The sequence below is a fragment of the Lontra canadensis genome, unplaced genomic scaffold, assembly GCF_010015895.1.
Source record: "Lontra canadensis isolate GAN:19392208 unplaced genomic scaffold, GSC_riverotter_1.0 scaffold1, whole genome shotgun sequence".
Lineage (NCBI taxonomy): Eukaryota > Metazoa > Chordata > Mammalia > Carnivora > Mustelidae > Lontra > Lontra canadensis.
In genome coordinates this window covers 26717492-26741003 of record NW_022630995.1, presented here as the reverse complement: position 1 = coordinate 26741003, position 23512 = coordinate 26717492, and the positions used below count along the sequence as shown (strand labels likewise).

Below are 23512 nucleotides of genomic sequence, written 5' to 3'. Positions count from 1 at the left end.
TAAGAGCCATTTGATCTGATCTGCGTTTTAAAAAGTTCATTCTGGCTGCTCCTAGAAGAGCCTGCTGAGGGCAAAAGTGGGAGTGTGTGAGGAGACAGGTGAGGAGGTAGAGGCCCTAGGACAAGTGAGAGGTGACAGCGGGAGCCCTGAGCATGCAGAGAAGGGGGCACATTCTGGAACTACTCTGGAACAGAGCTGACAGGACTTACTGGTGGTTTAGGTGTCAGGGGCCAGGAAGGAACAAGGGCAACATCAATGTGTTTTTACCTGAATGCCTGGTAGAGATGACGTTGTGTAATGGGATGGGACCGACTGGGCAGAGCAGCCAGATTGTGCTGAACTTGACATGCCTCTGGGTTAGTTAAGTGACGTCCAATAGTAGACAGCTGTGTGCAGCCTGGAGGGCCCCGTGGGGCAGGGCCAGCTGGACACGTATGTAGATTCGGGTAACTTTGCTGCAGAGATGCTCCTGCTGGAAGGACTCCATCAGGGGCCAGAGCGGGCACATGCAGCCGGGGAAGAGTGCTGGCGGAGGCCAGAGCTCTGCTCGTCCTTTTCATACGTACTTCTTGGTCTTGGAGCGAGGTAGGACATGTTTTCATATCTTTATCAGACAGTTTGGAATTTCTACTTTTGTGAATTGTTACTCTGTCCTTGCTGGCAAGACTGTACATTCCCAAATGTGCCGATCGATATTAGAACGGTTTATGCAAATATGTTGGCAGAGTAACAATGCAAGGAAAACGGATTTTGTGTAGTACTAAGTCTGCCCTTTCTGTGTCTCCGTAGCGTTTATTAAAGCAGAGTTGATGGCGTTGTGCTTAGGGACACAGCGAGACATGCTAAAGAATGGAGATTTATTGCCCTGTCTAGCCGACTGCGCGTTCGTGCTCTAAATGGCCCTCAGTGGTTTGCCTGAAGTGCGACACGTCCCTTTTTAACACCTGAGCTTACTCCTGTCTCCGTGATGTGGTGGGACCCACGGTGATGTGCATGTTTCTCTTCATTCCAACGCAGGATCATGGTTTTGTCCCGGTATCCGATTGTGCGATCGGAGCATCACCTTCTTCCGTCACCAGAGGGCGAGATCGCACCAGCCATCACGCTGACCGCGAACATCTCGGGCAAACTCGTGGATTTTGTGGTGACACACTTCGGGAATCATGAGTGCGTTTCTTCGGTCTTTCTCATAGTACCCGAATCCCAAGAAATAGGATTAACACACTACTTTGATTTCCATGCATTGACTTTTTTTTTTTTTTTTAAATTTACTCCCCAAGCATTTTTCCTTCTGTCGCTGGTTTTAAGAATGAGGCATAGAAACCTTCGAGATGCAGGCAGTCCTTAGTGAGGGTCCATGGCGGTGACCAGGGTCCCATGTGAGCCAATAGTGGCTGAGCAGGTGCTGTGCTAAGTGCATTATTGTACACAGTTAGGACCATTATAGTCCCATTTTACAGATAAAGACTGGGGACTGAGAGAGGGTAGATGACTTGTCAGACAGGATGGTGCAGCAAGGGGTGAGGCAGACCCGGCTCGAGGCCAGCTCGTACTTGGCCACGTGCTAAACCAGACTACAGAAAAAGGAAGTTTCCTTTTCCTACAGGATTACTACTGCTGGGATTTGAGGGTACTAAACAATATCCCCTTTGCCCTCACGTTCTCACAGTCTGCTAAGGGGTAGGCAGGGCAATCTGGCAGGGAGATCAAACTCTCGAATTCTGATAAGCCAATGTGGGCGACACAGTTTAAGTTTGTCCCCATGGGCCTGCTGAAACATCCCCCCAGCATTACAGGAAACTGACTCCCCTAAAGCCGCAGACCTACCGGGAGAGGCAGAGTCTGTCCCGTCAAACTCTCCTCTCGGTAGAGAGAATATGCCAGAAGCACCTTGCCTGCAAGCTGGCAGGTTCCAAGGAGAAGAGAGGGGAAGGATGTGAGGCAGGCGCACATCAAAACTCAACTAGTTAGAAGAGTCCTCCCAAAAAGTGAAAGGTGTGAGAGAGAGAGGCCAGCTGTGGTTTTCTAAGCAAGTCCTTCTGTAAGGAGACATGAGGAATAGGGAGTGAGATTTATCCCCGAAGGATGACACTTACAACCACTGACTTTGTACTGAATAAATCATGAATAATGACAACCATATGTCATAAAAGTAAAGATAAAAGTGTATAATTTATACTCCGCCATGCTAAACATTCTGTAATAACAATTGAAAATACTAACCTGGGGTGCCTGGGTGGCTCAGTGGGTTAAGCCTCTGCCTTCTGCTCAGGTCACGATCTCAGGATCCTGGGATCAAGCCCCGCATCTGGCTCTCTGCTCAGCGGGGAGCCTGCTTTGCTGCGCCCTCTCTCTCTGCCTGCCTCACTGCCTACTTGTGATTTCTCTCTCTGCCAAATAAATAAATAAAATCTTTAAAAAAAATACTAACCTAAAGTGCTATGAGACAGGGCATATAGGTCCTGTCCACATCAATGACAAGAGGCCACAGAGCTTTAAAGTCGCACTAGGACCATCAGAACAACACCGCTGTATTGTAAGCTTCGCCTCAACAAAACCAATGTGTCTGCTCCCCGTATTTTCTGGTTCTCTCCCAGCATTCTGTGGATCTGCGAAGGCATACTTGAATATCTTCTGAGCTAAGTCACAGCTCAGTAACATAAACAAACCATCCAAATGTAATAATGTGAACCATCTGTCACTTGACCCTTGCTTGTCTCTTTAGAAATAGGAAGGGTGTTTAGAGGACAGATGATACTGATGGTCCATATCACTTAAAAAAGCTGTTTGAAGAAGTGCCTTTGTTTCTCTTAATAATTTTCACATCGCAAGAACAGGTATTCAAAAACCCATTCTGCTGACCTTATGTCGCATTGGGTTTGGCTTTTAAAAAATAGGAGCTTTTGTGTTTAAAGTTGCAAGGTCTTCATCTAAGAAACGGCTGGCTATAACCCTTCCCATTTTTCCTTTGCTTTTTTCCTCCTGCCCCATTTAACTCCTTCTAACCTCTAAAATGTAAACAGACTTGAAAGAGAAAAGAGAGCCCTCAGAATGTGCTTGGAAAAGAGGAGGGACGGGTTACTTTTTCTAACTTTCTATCAACCGCATATTTAAAGCTCTCTAATCAACACCACACCTTTTCCCATGTTCTCACTTGTTCACTTGATTTGGTAATACACACATGCACACATATACCCATGCCTGCATGAGGATGTGCACACCTATGTGCACACATGCAGTGACAATGGCAGCAACAACGCTAGCTAACCCTGACGAGCGGTAACTCCAGGGAGGCAATCAGTGTATTTGAGTGGCTAGAAGCATGGAATTCCAGACCATGGAAAGCATGGAAATCAGACACTCTGTTCTGAATCCTAACTGAAGGTGTATCCCTCACCAGGTTATTTAATTGTCTCGGGCCTCCATTGTCACATTTGTAACATACTGATCTCATAGGGTTCTTATGAAAATTAAATGAGATATTATCTCATGCAAAATACATGGATATAGTAAGTGCTTAGTTCATACCCGCGTTGTTATTAAACCAAATCAGAGAACTCTAAATGTAAGGTCTGTTGGATAGTATGAAAAAGAGTGGCCTCATCAAACACAGATCAAGCAGCTGCTGTGTTCCAGGCACAGAACTAGGCATGGTCTTTGCCCCGGGAGTCACCGCTCTGTTGATGCCCTGTCTGTGAGCACTGTAGCTCCCCCCAACAGGTGACGTGAAGACGGTCATCCTTTGAATAAACTGAGAAGCTATCATTACATGTTTCCATTTGCCGTTGTTTTCTACAATACTAGTAAAAAAATCACTAGTGTGAATAAATATTGAGATTTCATTTCCTAGTGATTAGAGCATACAAATAGGAAGTCATATGAGGAGTGAATTATGGAATTTTTATGCATGTTATTAGCTGATTCAACAAAAATTTTTAAATTACCAACTACACAAATACCCCTTTACCACCAATAGATAGGAAATCGCAGCATTCCTTAGAAGCATTCAGGTGTACACCATAACTAAAATTAATGTTATTTTCTGCAATTAATTGAGTCACCAGGTAATCACCACTTTTTTTTTCTTATAACATCGTAAATATACGTAGAAGAAAGAGTGCAGAACTTGTAGTCTGTAGTTACAATTTTGGTCCTGTTGTAAGATAACCTCAGCGAGTTCCAGTTCTCTTGTTCTGAATTGGATAAAATTATTTTTCCCAGCCCACGTTATAGGGTTGTTGGGCTGAATTGGATAAAATTATTTTTCCCAGCCCACATTATTGGGTTATTGGGCTGATCAAACACTAACAGGTTATTGGGTTATTGGGCTGATCAAACACTAACAGGTAAGGAAACAGAAATGTGTTCTCTCTCTCACTCTCTCCTCCTCCCCCTCATGTTCCCTCCCTCCTTTCCTCTCCTTTCTTTATACTCATACATATACTATTTTTAAAAATACATATTTATTTAAGTAATCTCTATATCCAACATGGGGCTCAAACTCATGACCCTGAGATCAAGAGTCACATGTTCCTCCAACTGGGCCAGCCAGCACCCCAGCATATTTTTACTATTATCACTGAATGAAATTAATCTCCTGAGAAAATGTGAAGCCAAATGCATAGATTTTTTTTTCCAATAATATATTGCTAAAATATATTTGCATGAAAACACTCTCTGTGGTACAGTGGCCTTGGAATTCTCTTGGCCAGATCTGAATTCCAGCTGTGTGTTTCAGAAGGAACAGAACTCACCGCAGACCTAGTTAAGGAACTACTCACCAAGACGGCAAGGGTCAGAAGAACAGATAAGAGATACTATAGAAGTCAGGAAGAGAGACCACGAAGCATAACGAATACAGCTCCTGGGGAAGAAATACCCAAAATTCTCCTCCCACCTTTTTATCTCCTGCTGGTGCCTCCAAATGGCCAAACCTAACTGGGTATCAGCAGAAAAGAGAGAGCCCAGGAGATGCTTTTCTGCATGGGTGAGCCTCCCCGGGCACACAGGAGGGCTGAGAACAGAGCAGGACACGGAAATTACAAAATAACCCTAGGCACGGTCCTCAGCCTCATTTAAAAATAGAGCTAATGCCTGCCTCTGCCTCTCATTGTGAATATTCAATATCAAAGATGTTTAACAAATGGCAGTTCTTCTACTCTTCTGTTTCTTGAGACATCTTTTAATAGTACTCAGCTGTCTGTACATTCTTATCTAGGCTTACTTCTGCCTTCAGATCCTACCTCAGTGAGGTTTTTCTGATCTTGACAGTTCTTGGCCATCTCTATCTGCCTTTGTTATTGTTTGCTTGTTTATTTATTTATTTGTGGTTTTGTTTTGTTTTGCTTAAGTCATTATTAGCTACCTGTCTCTCTAGAAGCCTATACGGGTTCTACTGCCTATTCGCTGTTGGATCCATTCCTGGCTTGTCTCCCTCTTGCCTAAACATCGCAGGGAACCACATTTCCCAGAGTCTGTTGCCTTCTTTTTTTTCTTTTTTTAAGATTTTATTTATTTATTTGACACAGAGAGAGAGAGATCACAAGTAGGCAGAGCAGTAGGCAGAGAGAGAGGGGGAAGGCAGGCTCCCCGCTGAGCAGAAAGCCGGATGCGGGGCTCGATTCCAGGACCTTGAGATCATGACCTGAGCCGAAGGCAGAGGCTTAACCCACTGAGCCAACCAGGTGCCCCAAGTCTGTTGCTTTCTGGCTCCTGGATAGGTTTAGCCTATGGAAGGCACTGGTGCAAGGCTGGAGGGCTGGAGGGCTGGAGGAGGACAGAACACAAGGAGTTTCTCATCTCTCTCTCTCTTTTTTTTTTCTCTTTCTTCTTTCCCAGCTGTCTCTGCAGCAGCTGAGTCTCTCCTGTGGCTCTAACTGCTCCTTAGGTGGCCCCAGCAACTTCTGGGCCGCCTGCCCCCTCAGCACCATCTCCCACCAGTCAGGGCTGGCTTGCATACTCTGGGCATATCATTTCCTCCTGTTGTCTCTCTAGTTCGACCAGTGGTACTGGCTTCTCGTTGTTGCTAAACTCTGGTTGCCTCACTGATTCCTGTTCTGCTTCCCATCACTTAGGTCACCAATTTCCTATACTAAATTCTGCCTGTTTGAAACACCTAGAGTGGTTTCAGTTTTCCTGGTTGGATAATGTCAAATATTATATCCCTATTTTTCCCCAGACAGACTGACTTTAGGCCCCTCAAATGATGTTTGAAGTTTCCTGTCAAAGGTCATCTCTAAAATGCAAAAATGTACTTCTTTATTGTATTTGCAAGACAATTCTTAAAAAGCGCTAGGTACGTAAGTTCCTGAAGAATATCTTCCCACAGTATGCAAACCCCAAGTAATTCCTACTTGGATGAATGAATTAACGCTATGCAAATGCAGAAGACAGAGATACCTCGCTTTGGCGGTAATTATCTCAGTGGCACATCTACAGTGCTGAGCCTAATAAAAGCATCATGTTTAGCCAGCATTTGACCAGGAGAGCCAAGGAGGCTTTTAGAAAGTGTTCAGTTGATGGAGCTGAGTAGGTTCCATAAAGCTGGTGTGGTCTGTGAATGTTAGGAATTTTCCTCTTACCAGTACTTCTGGCTCTTTTTCTATTTTTACAATTCTCTAAATTATATTATTATTATTATTATTATTATTATTTGCCTACTAGTCTTTAGCTGTAATACTGGTGGTCAGCTCTTAGATTACTGATGCTATTCCTTCTGATGAAAAAACCGAGCAAAATGCTGTCTTTGAATAGATACTTCAATCAACTTGACTTCAGCTGATATGTGGGGAAAAATCACGTTCTTAGTCCAGAGTCTGTCAGCCTGCCTGGCCAAAGCGCGGTATCTCTGTCTTCTGCATTTGCATAGCGTTAATTCATTCATCCAAGTAGGAATTACTTGGGGTTTGCATACTGTGGGAAGATATTCTTCAGGAACTTACATACCTAGCGCTTTTTAAGAATTATCTTGCAAATACAATAAAGAAGTACATTTTTGCATTTTAGAGATGACCTTGACAGGAAACTTCAGGCAATTGCTGTTTCGAAACTACTGAAAAGGAGCTCCAAGCAAGTGATATTTCTGGGCTACATCACTTCAGCACCTGGTTCCAGAGATTATAGACAGCTCACTGAACACGGCAACGTCAAGGTAACATAATCTTGATAGGATTTCTGATTTCTTTGGTAAAATGTTTCTTCTTCATGTTAAAAAAAACCCCAACAACCCAGTGCAACAATTTAATAGGTATTTTGATTATATACCGCTGCACAGAAAACCAAGAGACATGCTGGTTTTACACAACAGCTATTGTCTGTTTCTCCTGGATCTGCAGTGTGGACAGGGCAGGGGGCAGCGGGGAGCTTCATCTCCGTGTCCCACAGCTGGGAGGCTCAGCTGGGAGCTGGAGGGTCCCCTTTGCAGATGCTTCCCAGGTAGCAAGTTGGTGCTGGTGCTTGGCGCTCCTGGTTTCTCTCCATGGGTTAGCTTGGGCTTCCTCCCTCTAGATGGCCGGGTTCTCAGAGTATGCCCCACAGAGAATCAGGAAAAAGTTGTATTGCCTTATAGGACCCCAGCCTTGTGGGTTACATAGCATGACCTCCGCTCTCATGTGACCCCTGCTCGCATTTAAGTGGGAGAGACAGAAACCCCATCTCTCCATGGGAGGAGTATCAAAGTCAAATTAGAAGAATGCCGTGTGGAAAGTGGGTTATTGTAGCCATGTTAGGAAATAAAATCTGCTACCTTATGCGACTTCATTATGATGCTGAGAGTAAAACATAGAAGGAAATATACAGAGAGGCAGGCTGACTGGCCATACAGGGCCTCAGTAATGGAATCAGTCCCTACCTGTTCGGGTCTAAAACCTCAATTTGTCAGTGTCCCCAGATACAATCACGCTCCAGGGAACTGACACACAAATCAAATCCTTGAGACATATGTGCATGGGAATGTTAAATGCATGAACTGATCATGAAATATAGAATTGTAATATTTCACTAAGCCTTATGTAGATTTCTTGGTCCTTTACCTTTTGTTTTCAACATCATGTCTTGAGCTGTTTGCAGAGAAAAAGGCTTACCCATTTTACCAAGTGCTTGGAAAGACAGATGAGAAGGACCAGGGTGTGATGAGGGTTTCCACTGTGGCTTACATAAGAGAGCAATGTATTTCTTCATGTAAAAGTCTGGGCAGGTGCTCTTAGTACTGGTGCCCTCCAGGGTGTCAGGAATGTGCCCCTTCTGTCCTGTGGCTTCACTTTACAGAGACTGCATTCCCAGGTTTGCCTCGTGGTTCTCAATGGTAGCATCCACATTCTAGCCAGCAAGACAGAGGAGGGGAAAAAGAAGGGGCCAAGAGCATATGCAAGTCGTCTATAAGGCAAATGCCAGGAAACTAACCTCCAAAACGTCTACTTAGATTTCATGGACTGGAATTTAGTCACATGGCCACACCTCGATGTATTGGAGGTCAGGACTTCACTATGAAATCTTGATATACACACAGCTAAAAATACTACAACTTGGGGAGGAAGGCAGTCAGATACCTGGGAGACGAGTGAATCTCGGTGACAGTGGGCAAAGCGGCAAGGGAAGTCAGGATGGACTCCCGATTTGGGCTTCCGTCAGAGGGTTTATGATGGCGATGTTACTACAGAGAACACTGAAGGAAGGAGAGTTCCGCAAGGATGACCATGAGTTCAGCTCTAGCCTGAGTGGAGGCGTCTGTGGGATGTTGATGGAGATGTCCAACAGGCAGCCGGGTACACGGATTTGGAATCGAGGAGGGCAGTCAGGACTAGAAACAGAGATGAAGCTGCTGCCACCGTCTGTGGGGTCATGGGAACCAGGGACGGTTACGAAGTTGGAGAATGTGAGAGGTGGGTCAGAGAAAACCCCCGGGAAGGCTGCATTTAATGTGGCTGTTGGGGGGGGGGGTGCTGGTGAGGGAATTATCTCAGAAGAGAGATTAAGGAGAGGTCAGAAGACTAAAAGGAGGTTGTATCGGTCACCAAGCGCTGTGTAACAAACAGAGATTATGGAGAAGTCAGAAGAATAAAAAGAGGTTGTACTGGTCACCAAATGCCATATAACAAACGACCTCAAACCCCAGTGGCTTAGAAACAACAACGGTTTAAGATTCCCTTGATTCTGTGGGTTGCGTGGTCGTTTTCCCTCCTTGCCTGGGTTCACCCGGGCAGTCAGCTGGTGGCGGTGGCTGGTAGGGGTTTAAGATGGCCCCATTCATATGTCTGGGGCTTTGGTGCTGGTTGTTGGCTGGGCCTCTGTCTCCATGCGGTCTCACTAGCCCAAAAGGGGCTGCACTTAGCAGCAGTGTGATCTGGGGTCAAGTTATTGAAATTCTCCAGGCCTCAGTGGCCGCATCTGTGAGGTGGTGATAATCATACCAGTTGCATCACGGGGTGGTTATGAGGACAAAATAGAAGATAATGTCTCAGAGCCCTCAGTCTTGTACAGATGAGGCACTCGGTAAATGGTCGCTGTGTGTGTGTATTATGTACATGTGGGTGTACACATAAAATCAAATAAGATAATTGTGTAAGTACATGGTCTCTAAAGTGCAAGAGAATGTTAGACAACACAATATTTGGCAAATCTAAGGGAAAAATGCATCCTAATAAGAGAAGGAGTTCTTATACTCTGTGTGTGCAAGGGATGTGGACGGTGTTAAAGAAGAGAGATTTTATTTGATTTTTATTTAATCCTCTGTTGGTTACCACTACCTTGGTCAGAAGCTGTGTCAAGACTGGCAGTGGATTCTTCTATAGCTTTTTCTATTAGGAAGTTTATTAATGCAGAGAGGAGTTTTAATCATAGATGCTCGGATGAACAGATTTTTCTCTTTAAGAAATGAGTATTTGAATCCCGCAGCCTTCAAATTTGACAGCATTGTTAAAAAAAATCTAAAACGTGACCATTAATGTATTCATTGTTTATTATTCCTTGTATATACAAGGGAATGACTAAATTTTTCTTTCTTTCCAAGGCAAACCAGATAGTACTCTTTCAATTTATTTGCTTTTTTCATCCTTAACATTTTTAAAGTTTAATTTAAAAAATGTATTGTCATTTTCCCATGTATGCCAAGGCACGTACATGTGTGTATTTAAGTGTGACATGTACATCCTAATAAAGATGGGCAAGTATCCCTGTGTTCGCCATTAAGCTTACGAAAAAATTAAGAAAGAGATAATAGCGTTTTAGCGATTTAAAAACCTGCTTTAAGTTAAATTTTAACAGCAAAATTGAGAAAAGATCAAGAGTCAGGTCTCTTTTTCATTTATAGGATTCTTTAAAAAGAAGAAAATGGAAATTTGTTCAGTGTAAAAGCTCCATATTTAGAGCTTTCCCAGCACATTACAGAAAAAGAATATGTTTATGTTCTGCTTCTCTGATGAAAAATAACACCGGTCTTCAGCTTTCAACATCAAAAAGACTCATGATTACTCCCCAAATGTGTTTATTTCCAATGATTCAATTTAACAAACCCAGACTGAGCTCCTGCCGAATGCCAGGCTTCATGCTAAGTACCAGGGAGCCAGCGTGATTAAGAGGCCTCTGCTGGGGAAGGGGAGGCTGGAGACGTAGAAACAACTACGCGGAAGGGTGTAGCTGGTGTATACAGAGTACTGTGCAGCATCACCCGGGGTGAGGGGGTGAGCAGTAAATTCTGCTTGGAGTCAAAGACCTGGAAAGCCGGTGGGAGCCAGCTCTCTGGCCCGCCTCTGCAGCCCACCCTCACCTTTGTACCCCCAGCACCCAGTACAGGGCCAAGATGGGCCCCCAGGAGGTGCTCCAGAAATATCTGTAGAATGAATAAATAATTGGGATCCTAACGGATCATTAGGAGTGAGGCAGAGAAAACAGTGTGCACAAAATGCATGTTTATTACTGTCCTTCACACATTTGCTTGGTGATTCAGGATAGGGCATTGTTTTTTATGCTTTAAACGTTCTCTCCTCTGTTCTTTATTTAGGATATTGACAGCACAGATCAAGACAGATGGTGTGAATATATTATGTACCGAGGGCTGATCAGGTGAGCAGAGGTTTTTGGTTGCTGCTGTTTTATTATCTACTATCACTGTGATCTTTTGGGTCTCTCCTGGAAGGAGGAACTTTATAGAAGCAATTAATTTTGTTACTTTTTATAAACATTGGCTAGTTACACAGTTGAACATTTTTTTTTCCAAGGCATGACCTAATCATTTAAGAAAGACTAAATGCTAAATTAAGCTCAATTATATAAAAAGGATACTGTATAAGTTATTAGGCATGATAAGCACATAATTGTGAGCACATGTTAGGAAAGGCACCAGTCTGGACTGGAGGGCATGGCGGAAATACGGATCACAGAGTAAGAAAGCCCTGGGCTGAATTCCAGCTTTGCCAAGTTCTAGTCCTGTAATTTTGGGTAGGCTAACTCACTTGTTGGAATCATTACTATATTATGGTGAGATCTCTAGGTAAATTATATTTTATAAAAAAAATCCCGGATATAAGAAAGTGAATAATATCCATATAATATATGCATTTATTAGTGTGAATATATATATCCATATATAATATATCTAAAGGATCTTAAAATTAAATTTGTAACTGTGTAAATCTGTTTTGTAGGCCCTATTTCCTAAAACAAAGCTAAAGCAGTTTAATACCAAAAAAGGGATCATTCATTTTTTTCAATCATTCATTCATTCAACAAGTATTTATTAAATACCTACTATCATGTGCCAGGCATTGTTCTAAGCAGTGGGGATCTAACAGGATCAAAACGCAATTCTTGACTACCACGGAGCTTACGTTCCAGTGGAAGGAGACAGAAAATAAGCGCAGAATCGAATGACAGGTGGTGATGTGATGGAAAGATGGATGAGGCCAGGGAGGAAGGATGGGGATGCGGAGTGTGGGTTGGGGGGCGGCTGCGCTAGGTCCAGAGGACAGGCAGCGGCCCGAAAGAGATGCGTGCAGTCATTTGCGTCCACCCCAGGAAGAGCGCTGCCCACACGGGAAGGAGCACGTACAGAAGTTGGAGTGGCGCGTGTTTGGTATTTGTTGGTCTAACAGCGAGGAGGCCGGCGTGGCTGGAGTAGAGTGTGATGGGAGCGAGGGGAGGTGAGTGGGGACAGATAATGCAGACAGTGGATTGAGTCACAGGTCCCTCCACTTACAGGGTTCGTCAGTGGAGGGAACACGCTGGAGACAGTCCCTGAAACTCACAGCTCTCGTCCTGCGAGCACACAGTCTTTGGGGGATATTTGACCTGATGCCTCTTAACTACCCTCCTCGGGACTGTGCTGGGAACTCTGGTGTGAGCTTCTAGGACTGGGCCTCTCTGGGCCTTAGTCCCTTCTCCACGCAGACCAGGTCATCACCCGGGGGTGTCTTGGCATCGGCTACCTGAAGTTAGGGGTTGACGTTGAACTCATCACCCCCAAGTAGCCTTAAACTGCAAGATCTGTGGTCTCCGGTTACGAGAGAACACGGTTGGCTTCTAGGGGTGAGACAGAATGACAGGATCAGCCTCTCTCCCCGGAGACCCGGCTTGCTCAGTCCGGAGTCCTAGTCTAGCGAAAGCGCCGTGTGCTGCCCAACTCCTCTTCACCGCATTCGTCAGGCAACAGGCACTGATGGGGCATGACATATGCCAGGCACCAGCAGTAAACAAACCCGAGCTGGATCCCTGCCCTGGCGGAGGGAAGAAAGTCGCACTTCCATGGTGTCGTAGTGTAGGAGGTGGTGAGTATGGTGGGAAACACCTGAGCAAGGGAAGAGCGTCCAGAGCATGGAGGTGGGGTGCCGCTGTAAATGGGGGTTGGGCGGGTCTCACGAGAAGGTAACATTGGAGCTGAGAGTGGAAGGAGTGGGCCCCGTGGCGGAGAGAAGAGCCTTCCAGGGGCTGGCCTGTGCAGAAGCCCGAAGGCAGGAGGGCAGATGTGTCTGATGAAAAGTGAGGTAGGGCTGGCGTGTGTGCAGGGGTAAGGAGGTGGGAGAAGAGGTAAGGGGGAGTATGTGGGCAGGGAAGGGAGGCAGCAGACCCCGTGGACTCTTACTGAGAACTTTGGATCTGACTTAATAAAATGGTGACCCTTATTGGTTACTGGGAGGAGACAGGGAGACCCTTGAGTTGCCAAGATAGTTCCGGTTACACTAATAATTACACTAATGAACTCCAAAAGGCCCAGAACATGCCCATGTGGCTGTAGGACAGATAGCTTGACTATTATTTTGGTGTTTCCAAAGAGTTAAGGTGGGAGGGAGATGCTAAAGTGTTAGTTTTAAAAAGTATATGATACCAGATTGAAAACACTGTTTCTGTTTACATTCCTATTAAACTGGTTGTTTTAATGCAGATATTAGAACTTCTAATTAGAACTTCTAAAAAACTGTGATATATACTGAAGTAGGTATAAAATGAAGTTGGAAATACTGTGAGTTGCTAAGGAACAGTGATATTTATAGTACCAGTGCCCATAATAGCTGATCATTTGGCTCTGTATACTTGTGGCCCAAGACCTTTATCACTTCCCCTTGGAAGAGTGAGGTGGCAGATTTTTAATATATAAATATTTACATATATATGCTAAATATGGCTGGGTAGCTTGCACAACAGAGATTTATTTTCTCACTGTTCTGGAGACAGAGACAGAGAAAGAGAGTGTGTGTGCGCACATATGCTGTATGGTGTCTCTTCTTTAAAAAAATTTTTTTTTTAATTTAAATTTGATTAGTTGGGGTGCCTGGGTGGCTCAGGCATTAAGTGTCTGCCTTCAGCTCTGGTCAGGATCCCAGGGTCCTGGAATTGAGCCCCACATCAGGCTCCCGACTAGGTGGGAAGCCTGCTTCACCCTCTCCCCCTCCCCCTTCTTGTGTTCCCTCTCTTGCTGTGTCTCTCTGTCAAATACATAAATAAAATCTTTTTTAAAAAACTCAATTAGTTAACATGTAATGTATTATTAGTTTTAAAGGAGAGGTCAGTGATTCATCAGTCTTCTATAATATCCAGTGCTCATTACATCAAATGCCCTCCTTAATGTCCATCACCCAGTTCCGCCATCCTTCCACCCTCCAGCAACCCTCAGTTTGTTTCCAATGATTATGAGTCTCTTATGGTTTTTCTCTTTCTCCGAATTCATCTTGTTTCATTTTTTCCTCTCTTCCCTTATGATCCTCTGTTTTGTTTCTTAAATTCCACATATCAGGGAGGTCATACAGTAATTGTCTTTCTCTGATTGACTTATTTTGCTTAGCATAATACCCTCTAGTTCCATCCATGTCATCGCAAATGGCAAGATATTTTTTTGGATGGCTGAGTAATACTCCACTGTGTATATATACCATCTCTTTATCCATTCATCTGTCGATGGACATCTGGGCTCTTTCCATAGTTTGGCTATTGTGGACACTGCTGCTATAAACATCGGGAAGCAGGTGCCCCTTTCAATCACAACATTTGTAACTTTGGGGGTAAATACCTGGTAGTGTAACTGCTGGGTCATAGGGTAGCTCTATTTTCATCTTTTTGAGGAACCTCCACACTGTTTTCCACAGTGGCTACAGTACTGATCAGGGTCCCAGCCCTATGACCTCATTTAACTTAATGACTTCCTTGGAGGTCCCATCTCCAAATATGGCCCACTAGGGTTATAGCTTGACTTGGGAATTTGGGGGATGATACAAACACTTAGTTTACAACAGATGGAAAAGGTAGCAGAACTAGAACAAAAAAAAAATCCCAAAATTTATATGGAACCACAAAACACCCCAAATTGCCAAAGTGGTCTTGAAAAAGAGCGAAATGGGAGGCATCACAATTCCAGACTTCAAGCTCTATTAATTGAATCTTGATGTCTTCAAGTCATCAAGACAGTATGGGACTGGCACAAAAATAGACACATAGATCAATGGAACAGAATCAAGAACCCAGAAATGGACCCTTAACTCTATGGTCAACTAGTCTTTGACAAAGCAGAACAGAAAATCCTGAAAAAAGACAGTCTTTTCAACAAATGGTGCTGGGAAAACTGGACAGCCACATGCAAAAGAATGAAATTAGACCACTTTCTTTCACCAAACACAAAAATAAATTCAAAAGGATGAAAGAACTAAATGTGAGACAGGAAACCATGAAAATCCTAGAGGAGAACATAGGCAGTAACTGCTTGGAGATCGGCCGTACGAACTTCTTTCTAGATATATATCTTGAGGCAAGGGAAATAAAAGCAGAAATACACTATGGGGACTACATCAAAATAAAAAGCTCCTGCACAGCAAAGGAAACAGCGAAACTAGAAGGCAACCTATGGAATGGGAGAAGATATAGAAGGTATTTGCAAATGACATATCTAATAAAGGGTTAGTATCCAAAATTCATAAAACTCAACACTCCACAAATGAATAATCCAACTAAAAATGGGCAGAAGAAATGAACAGACATTTCTCCAAAGAAGACATCCAGATGGCCCAACAGACACACCAAAAATTGCTCAATATCAGTCATCAACAGAGAAACGCAAATCAAAACTACAATGAGATCGCCTCACACCTGCAGAATGGCTCCAGTCAAAAACACAAGAATGACAAGTGTTGGCGAGGCTATAGATAAAAAGGAATTCTCTTGCACCCTCGACGGGAATGCAAACTAGTGCAGCCACTGTGGAAAAAACAGTACAGAGGTTCCCATATGATCTAGGAATCGTACTACTGGGTATATACACCCCAAATGCAAAAACACTAATTCAGAAGGATACATGCATCCCTGTGTTTATAGAAGCATAATTTACAATAGCCAAATTATTATCAGCTGAACTATCCATCAATAGATGAATGGGTAAAGAAGAAGTGGTACACACATGCGTGTGCACACACACACACACACACACGCAGAGTGGAATATTTTTCGGCCATAAAAAGAATGAAATCTTGCCATTTTCAATGTCATGGATGGAACTAGAGATTATAACACTAAGCGAAATAAGTCAGAGAAAGGCAAATACTATATAATTTCACTCATGTGGAATTTAAGAAACAAAGCAAATGAGCAAAGGGGAAAAGAAAGAGAGGGGCAGGCAAACCAAGAAACTCTTAGCTAAACTGATGGTTACCAGAGGGGGTGTAGGGGCATGAGTGAAATAGGTGGTGGGGATTAAGGAGGGCACTTGTCATGAGCACTGTGTGATGTATGGAAGTGTGGAATCACTATATTGAAACTGATATTACACTGTATATTACATAACTGGAATTTAAAGTTTAAAAAAACAAATTAATTAAGTTAGGGATTATTGTTTTTGATTTCTGTCTATAAAACCAATTCTATAACCTTGATTTCAGCCACCTAATTTAAGGTCGTGTACTACATAAGCACTTAATAAATACTTACTGGACAATAAGAGGTTCTTTGTTTTAGCAGACCATTTGGATTGTCTGGTTCCTTAACTTCAAGGACTTTTAGAAGGACCTGGAAGGCAGCATCTATGAAATGAGTTGGAACTTTGATCTTAGAGATTTGATAAACAACAAAAGTTAGATTTACTAAGACAGTGACCTAGAATGACAGGGAATGGCACAGATTTGGGACCTGAGCTTAGACAAATAGCTCAGCCTGTCAGACACCTTATTCTGATGCTGTCACAGATCTCTTTCCCTTCATGGTGGGCAGACCTGCTACCTCCATGCACCCCAGCTCTGGGTTTCTGTCTGTCTCTATTTTGTACCTAGCTACAGCTTTTGTTTTGAATCTTTCTCCTACTACTTGTCTGGCTCAAGTCCCCACCGCCTGTCACCCAAATCACTGCTGTGGCCTCAAATGGTCTCCCTTCTCCCACCCTTTCCCTGGAGTCTGTTCTCTACACAGCCGCCACTGCATTTCTGCACAGAACCGCTTGGATTTCCATCTCACTGTCTGAAGAATATCGGAAGTCCTTCGAGCGGTCGGTACGGAAATCTTTGCGTCATCCGCCATCCCTGACATGCGTGCAAACTCATCTCCCCCAGTGTTTGCCCTTGTGCACTCCGCTCGCGTCACTGGCCCTCAGAAAAGTCCAGCCCCGTCTCCCGGGACGTTTGCATTTGCTGTTCCCTTTCCCTAGAGCACCTTTCCGCCGACATCTGTCTGGTTTGTTTCTTTACTCCGTTCAGTCTTTTGCTGTCACTGCTCCAACCATCTGCTATAAACTAGCAACCTCTGCCACTTAGTGTTCCCTGTCCTTTCTACCCGCTTCCTCCGGGATCCTTGGGTACTTTTCCCCACCTGATAGATTTCATACGTACGCACGTACTTGATTTGTTCTCCCCAACTGGCCTGGAAGCTCTCTGAGGACGAGGGTTTTGCTCTGTTCTCTGTTTATCCCCCCATCTGGAACGATGCCTCTGCGTGTTGTAGAAACTTGATATGTTTCTCTGTTCACTGAATAAGTGAATGAATGACACAGCTACGTTTTTTTGTTTTTTTTTTTTTTTTGAAGAGGCAAAATATAAATAAAATAAAATGAATTCTTGGTTGCCCATGGTTCCCCCGTTTTCCCATCTGGGCCTCTTATAAAATGCTCTGATTTCGTGGAGAACTGAATGCTCTAAGCAAAAACAGGATGTGCAATTTATTTTTCAGACATACAGAATCTTTTATTTTAGACTTGTAAATGTGGAGGAAAATAGGTGGTATTTGAAAGGTAAGAAAGCATTTAGGCATCTCCTCCTGTCATTCTGGAGAACTCCTGTTCCTGATGCAGAACGTAATTGTGTGATAGATGATTTGTCGAGACCAGAATATTCATTAGTGTGCGTTTTGTTGATTAAATGTGTGCATGTTTCTTATTCATTCATATAATAAGAGCAGTATTTAGATAAATATTTGGGGTAATAAATCTAGCTAATTCTAGCGATGTACCCAGTAGAGTCATAAATGGGGAAATTGGCCTAATAACGCGGGTGATGTCTATTAGGTCTTATCAGATTTCTGTACGGTGATAAAACCTTTACAGACTGTTTCTATTTCTGCCACAGACTGGGTTATGCAAGAATCTCCCGTGCTCAACTGAGTGACTCTGAAATTCAGATGGCCAAATTCAGGATCCCTGATGACCCCATTAATTACAGAGACAACCAGAAAGTAGTCACAGACCCGAGGGAAGTTCCGAAGGAAATTCATTTCAATCCTAGGTGAGTACAGTTCTCCCTGAGGCACCTGCCTCCCCTCTATGGACCTAAATATATTATCATCCCGTGGCGAGTTCCGAAGTAAATATGGTTCTAGAGGTTTGTTCAGGGAAGGCTGCTCACGGTCAGAATGATAAGATCCTGGCTGGGTTGAAGTTAGGTCCCTGCGTTCTGGGATAGAGTAAAAGGTTACGGTCCCAGGGTCAGGCGAGAAAGATCACGTGGGCATCATCTTCGTCACTATCGGCACCAAAGTGATAGCAGATATTTGAGGATTCTGTGTCCCGGATCTGTTCTGGGTGTTTCGGGACGACCATTGGGTTGGTACGCTCATTATCCTCATTTTATAGCTAAGAAGTTCAGGCTGAGGAAAACGAAATAACTACACTAGGGTTACACGGCTAGTGAGTGGCAGAGCTCTGAAGTGGAAGCTGTCAGCAGGGCTGGGTTGCTGAGAGTCTCAGCTCTCACTGTACAAGGACTCACCTGGAGAGCCCCACCTCTGGCTCTGAGTCTTAAAAAAATCATTCCCGGGGCACCTGTGTGGCTCAGTGGGTTAAAGCCTCTGCCTTTGGCTCAGGTTATGATCCCAGGGTCCTGGAATCGAGCCCCACATCGGGCTCTCTGCTCAGTGGGGAGCCTGCTTCCTCCTCTCCGCCTACGTCTCTGCCTACTTGTGATCTCTGTCAAATAAATAAAATCTAAAAAAAAAAAAAAAATCATTCCCAGTTACTCTAATGTGGGATTAGGACAGAGGCTACGTAGAGTGGATAAAACTCATTTCCACTGCTGAGATTCTAGCATGTGAAATATATTGGATTTTGTTTAGTTCTAAATAGAGGTTATCTGAGAAGCCTATTTGCAGCAAATTATGTACTTTGGAGGAGGTGCTCTTTTTTCTTCCCATGACTAGATAATGAGAAGAAATGTCTGCATAAAACCAAGCCCAGAACATATCATGTACATTACTATTATCTGACATTTCTATTACTTTTACTAGCTTACTTCTCTAGAAGCTTTTCAGACTTCATTTGATTTGCTCCCCGGGGTGTGGAGGCATGGGGGGAGGGATGGTGGAATGTATCTGTTTTCTTTTTCTTCCTTGTCTTTCCTTACAACACGAAAAAGCTGTGCCAAAGTGTGGGGAATGAATGCATGAAGAGCTACACCGAGCCTTGACTGCTTGAATCACTGTGTTTGATCTCACCCCTTGCGTGTGTGATACGCTAGTAAAGAACATGCACTCTGAGAGCCGCAGGGGACAGGGTTCCAGTCCTCACGCCTGCCAGCAAACAGCTGGGGAACTGCGGGCAACTTGGCTAATCTCTCTAAGCCTCAAGTCTCTCACCTGCAAAATGGGAAAAGCAGTAGTGCTCCCCACCTAAGATAATTTAAGGTTTAAACGAAACCTAGTGCTCCTAGAATAGCCCATGGTGATACATGTGATTTTTTTCACCCCGTTCATTACCTTTGTGCTGCACATGTACTCTTGACACATTTCAATAAAGTTGTTTGGGAAAAAAAAAAAAGAAGTGCATGGTGAATGCTGAGTAGGCGGTAGATACAAGAGCAACAGTAACACTGTAGTAGTCACTGAAGTGAAATCCAGAGTTTTCTTCCTTTGGTTGACGGAGGTGACTTCTTACACAGAAGCTTGAAAATCTGGAAAGATAAAGGTTCCCCCATTTCCTTATTCTCATACATAAAGAGTGTGGAAGGGGCACTTGGGTGGCTGAGTTGTTAAGCATCTGCCTTCGGCTCAGGTCATGATCCTTGGGTCCTGGGATCGAGCCCCGCATCGGGCTCCCTGCTCAGCGGGAAGCCTGCTTCTCCCTCTCCCACCCCACCTGCTTGGGTACCCTCTCTCCCTGTCTCTCTCTCTGTCAAATAAGTAAATAAAATCTTAAAAAAAAAAGAGTGTGGAGAAGTCCAAATAAAATATTTTTAGCTAATCACAACTGCAGATTGATCCAAACCACCTGTGAAGGGAGCTAGATCTGCTTTCCCACTCAGGGTAATTATGAAAATAGCAGAAGCATAAGTAGAAACCTTGTCTTAATTTTAAAATTCCATATATATATATGTATTGAACATATATGTATATATATATATGTATTGAACATTTATATATATGTATATATACGTATATATATGTATTGAACATATATATGTGTATATATATATGTATTGAACATTTATCAGATAAAAATAGTCAAAGAATACTAAGTTCATCAAAAATTCCATTCCTTAATTCAACAGGTTCTCAATGAGTACCATGATGTCATCCCTACGCTAGGCCTTGTGCTAGATACTGAGGACAAAATGGTGAATAAAACCAAGTCTTTGTCCTACGGAGCTTATGTTCTAGTGGGGAGCTAAGCAATTCAAAGTTATCACTGGTAACAGTTTTGGATGCATCTTTGCTTCTTATGTGCGCATATATCTATATATCACACAGTCATCTCAACTTTAGAATTGTGTGAAACTTATATGTACAAGGGATTCTGTATAGTCACTCTATTTATAATCTCATTTTTTTCATCCAAAAAGCATATGATGAGCCTCTTTCCATAATAATGTATTTTTCTGAAAATTTATTTAAATGATTGCATAATATTCTATGGATATACCAAATATAGCTAACCAAGTTAGTTGTTTTTACACATTTATTCTTTCATTATTATAAGAAGTGTTCTGAGGACTCCTTATTATATCTTTGGGCATATCCTTGATTACTTCCCTAGGACTCAGTTCTAGTCAGATAATAGCAGATCAGAGGTGTTATTTTTAATATTTCTTACTGTTTTGAGATGACAAAAAACCCCAGACCTCCTATCTGCATTTTGGAGGTTATGTGGATATTGCAATTGCTGATGAAGAAAAGGAAGTCAGTGGCTTCATTTATTCAGGTCTTAGTTTCCTTTCTAGTGCCTTTTGTATTTCATCATCCCAACCAGAGCTGTATAATTAATTAATTATTCATCAGCAAAGTGAGTGGTTCATCTGTAGCACCTATAGAAGATTTAGAAGTTGAAATTGTGCCAAAGTAGATTACATATGCATTAATGTGACATAAATAACATTTCAGGTTTCATGATCCCTTCATCCATAAAATGGATATTATTCAAACTGAAGACTAGAGAAAAATCCAGACTTATTTTCCACCAATGTTATCAGCCAGTAATTCTTAAACATTTGTGCTTTTGGAATGATTCATAACCACGGAAAGAGGACTCTGAAGGTTAAATGTGTAGTCTGCCTTTCCCATGTGCATGAATCCCTTTTTATTTCTGCATTTGCTGTTTTATAAATTGATCATCTCTCTTCTGGTTTTATAATAGATAAGTTAAAACCATAATAGATTATGGTTGAAATTTTATGTAGGAATGTACCTTTCTGAATGGCTTTTACATGTCAATTACTTTTTTTTTTTAGATTTGGATCCTACAAAGAAGGACACCATTATGAGAATAATCATCATTTTCATATGAGTACTCCCAAATACTTTTTATAGGCTATTTAAAACAGGATTCATTGACTGAGCAAGTCTAAGGAAAACAAAAGTAGAAGAAGAAGAAGAAGAAGAGACGAATGAAAGTGGGGAACTACACACAAAGAACCTCAATTTGGAAAAAAAATATGGCATTTATGCAGTGGGAAATTCTATCAATTTATAAAATATATTGCCAAGTAAAAGCATTTCACCAAATTGTTTTTCTTAAATTTCTGGTAAAATACAGAATATGGGGTAATAGAAGAAAGTTTTACTGCTAATTTATTTTGTTGTTTTGGATGGAATGTTCTCTATATATCTGTTATGTCCATCTGGTCTAGAGTATCATTCAAAGACACTGTTTCCTTATTGATTTTCTGCCTGGATGATCTATACATTGATGTAAGTGAGATGTTAAACTCCCCTACTATTATTGTTTTACCATCAGTTTCTCTCTTTATGCCTGTTAGAATTTGCTTTATGCATTTAGGTACTCCATTGTTGGTTGCATATATATTTATCACTGTTATACTCTATTGTTGGATTGATCCCTTTATCATGTAAATGGCCTTGCTACAGTTTTTGTTTTGTTTGATTCTGTCTGTTTTGTTTGATATAAGTATTGCTACTCTCTATTTTTTTATTTGCTTACATTTGCATGGTAAATGTGTTTCCTTCCCTTCACTTTCAGTTTGTGTCTTTATGTCTGAAGTGAGTCTTTATGTTTGATGTGAGGCAGCATACTGTTTCCTTTGCTGTGCAGAAGCTTTTTATCTTGATGAAGTCCCAGTAGTTCATTTTTGCCTTTGTTTCCCTTGCTTTTGGTGATATGTCTAGTAAGAAGTTGCTGTGGCCGAGGTTGAAGAGGTTGCTGCCTGTGTTCTCCTCTAGGATTTTGATGGATTCCTGCCTCGCATTGAAGTCTTTCATCAATTTTGAGTCTATTTTTATGTATGGAGTAAGAAAATGTCTGGTTTCATTTTTCGACATGTGGCTATCCAGTTTTCCCAACACCATTTGTTGAAGAAACTGTCCCTTTCCTGCTTTGTTGAAGATTAGTTTACTGCAGACTTCAGAGTCCATTTCTGGGCTCGCTATTGTGTTCCATTGATTTATGGGTATGTTTTTGTGTCAGTACCATACTGTCTTGATGATTACAACTTTGTAATAGAGCTTGAAGCCTGGCATTGTGATGCCACCAGCTTTGCTTTTCTTTTCAACATTCTTCTGGTTACTGAGGGTCTTTTCTGGTTCCATACAAAATTTAGGATTATTTGTTCCAGCTCTTGTGAAAAATGTTGATGGTATTTGGATAGGGACTGTACTGAATGTCTAGGTTGTTCTGGGTAGCATAGACATTTTAACAATTTTGTTCTTCCAATCCATGAGCATGGAATGTTCTTCCATTTCTTTGTATCTTCCTTCATTTCTTTCATAAGTGTTCTGTAGTTTTTGGAGTATAGATCCTGTACCTCTTTGGTTAGGTTTAGTCCTAGGTATCTTATGGTTTTTAGTACAACTGTAAATGGGATCAATTCCTTAATTTCTCTTTATTCCGTCTCATTGTTAGTATATAGAAATGCAACTGATTTCTGAGCATTGATTTTATATCCTGCCACATTGCTGAATTCCTATATGAGTTCTAGCAATTTTGGGGTGGAGTCTTTTGGGTTTCCCACATAAAGTATCATGTCATCTGAAAAAATGCTCCACATGACTTGGCATCAGTGAAATACAAATCAAAACCACAATGAGATACCACCTCACACCAATCAGAATGGCTAACATTAGCAAGACAGGAAACAACAAATGTTGGCGAGGATGTGGAGAAAGGGAAACCCTCTTA

At 42.4% G+C, this 23512-nt stretch overlaps 1 protein-coding gene across 3 annotated transcripts in view; it reads left to right on the top strand.

The window, feature by feature from the left end:
- Nucleotides 1-21872, top strand: part of CWH43 (cell wall biogenesis 43 C-terminal homolog) — a 54314-nt gene extending 32442 nt beyond the window's left edge. For 2 of the 3 annotated variants that reach the window (XM_032851990.1, XM_032851983.1), the window contains 5 exons: nucleotides 1018-1167; nucleotides 7006-7150; nucleotides 10997-11058; nucleotides 18021-18176; nucleotides 21609-21872. In XM_032851990.1, coding sequence (XP_032707881.1) covers nucleotides 1018-1167; nucleotides 7006-7150; nucleotides 10997-11058; nucleotides 18021-18176; nucleotides 21609-21687 — 592 coding nt within the window. In that variant the 3' untranslated portion in view covers nucleotides 21688-21872. Of the gene's footprint in view, nucleotides 1-1017; nucleotides 1193-7005; nucleotides 7151-10996; nucleotides 11059-18020; nucleotides 18177-21608 lie in introns of all 3 variants that reach the window. The other variant, XM_032851986.1, reaches the window with a different exon arrangement.
- The last annotated feature ends 1640 nt before the right edge of the window (nucleotides 21873-23512 follow it).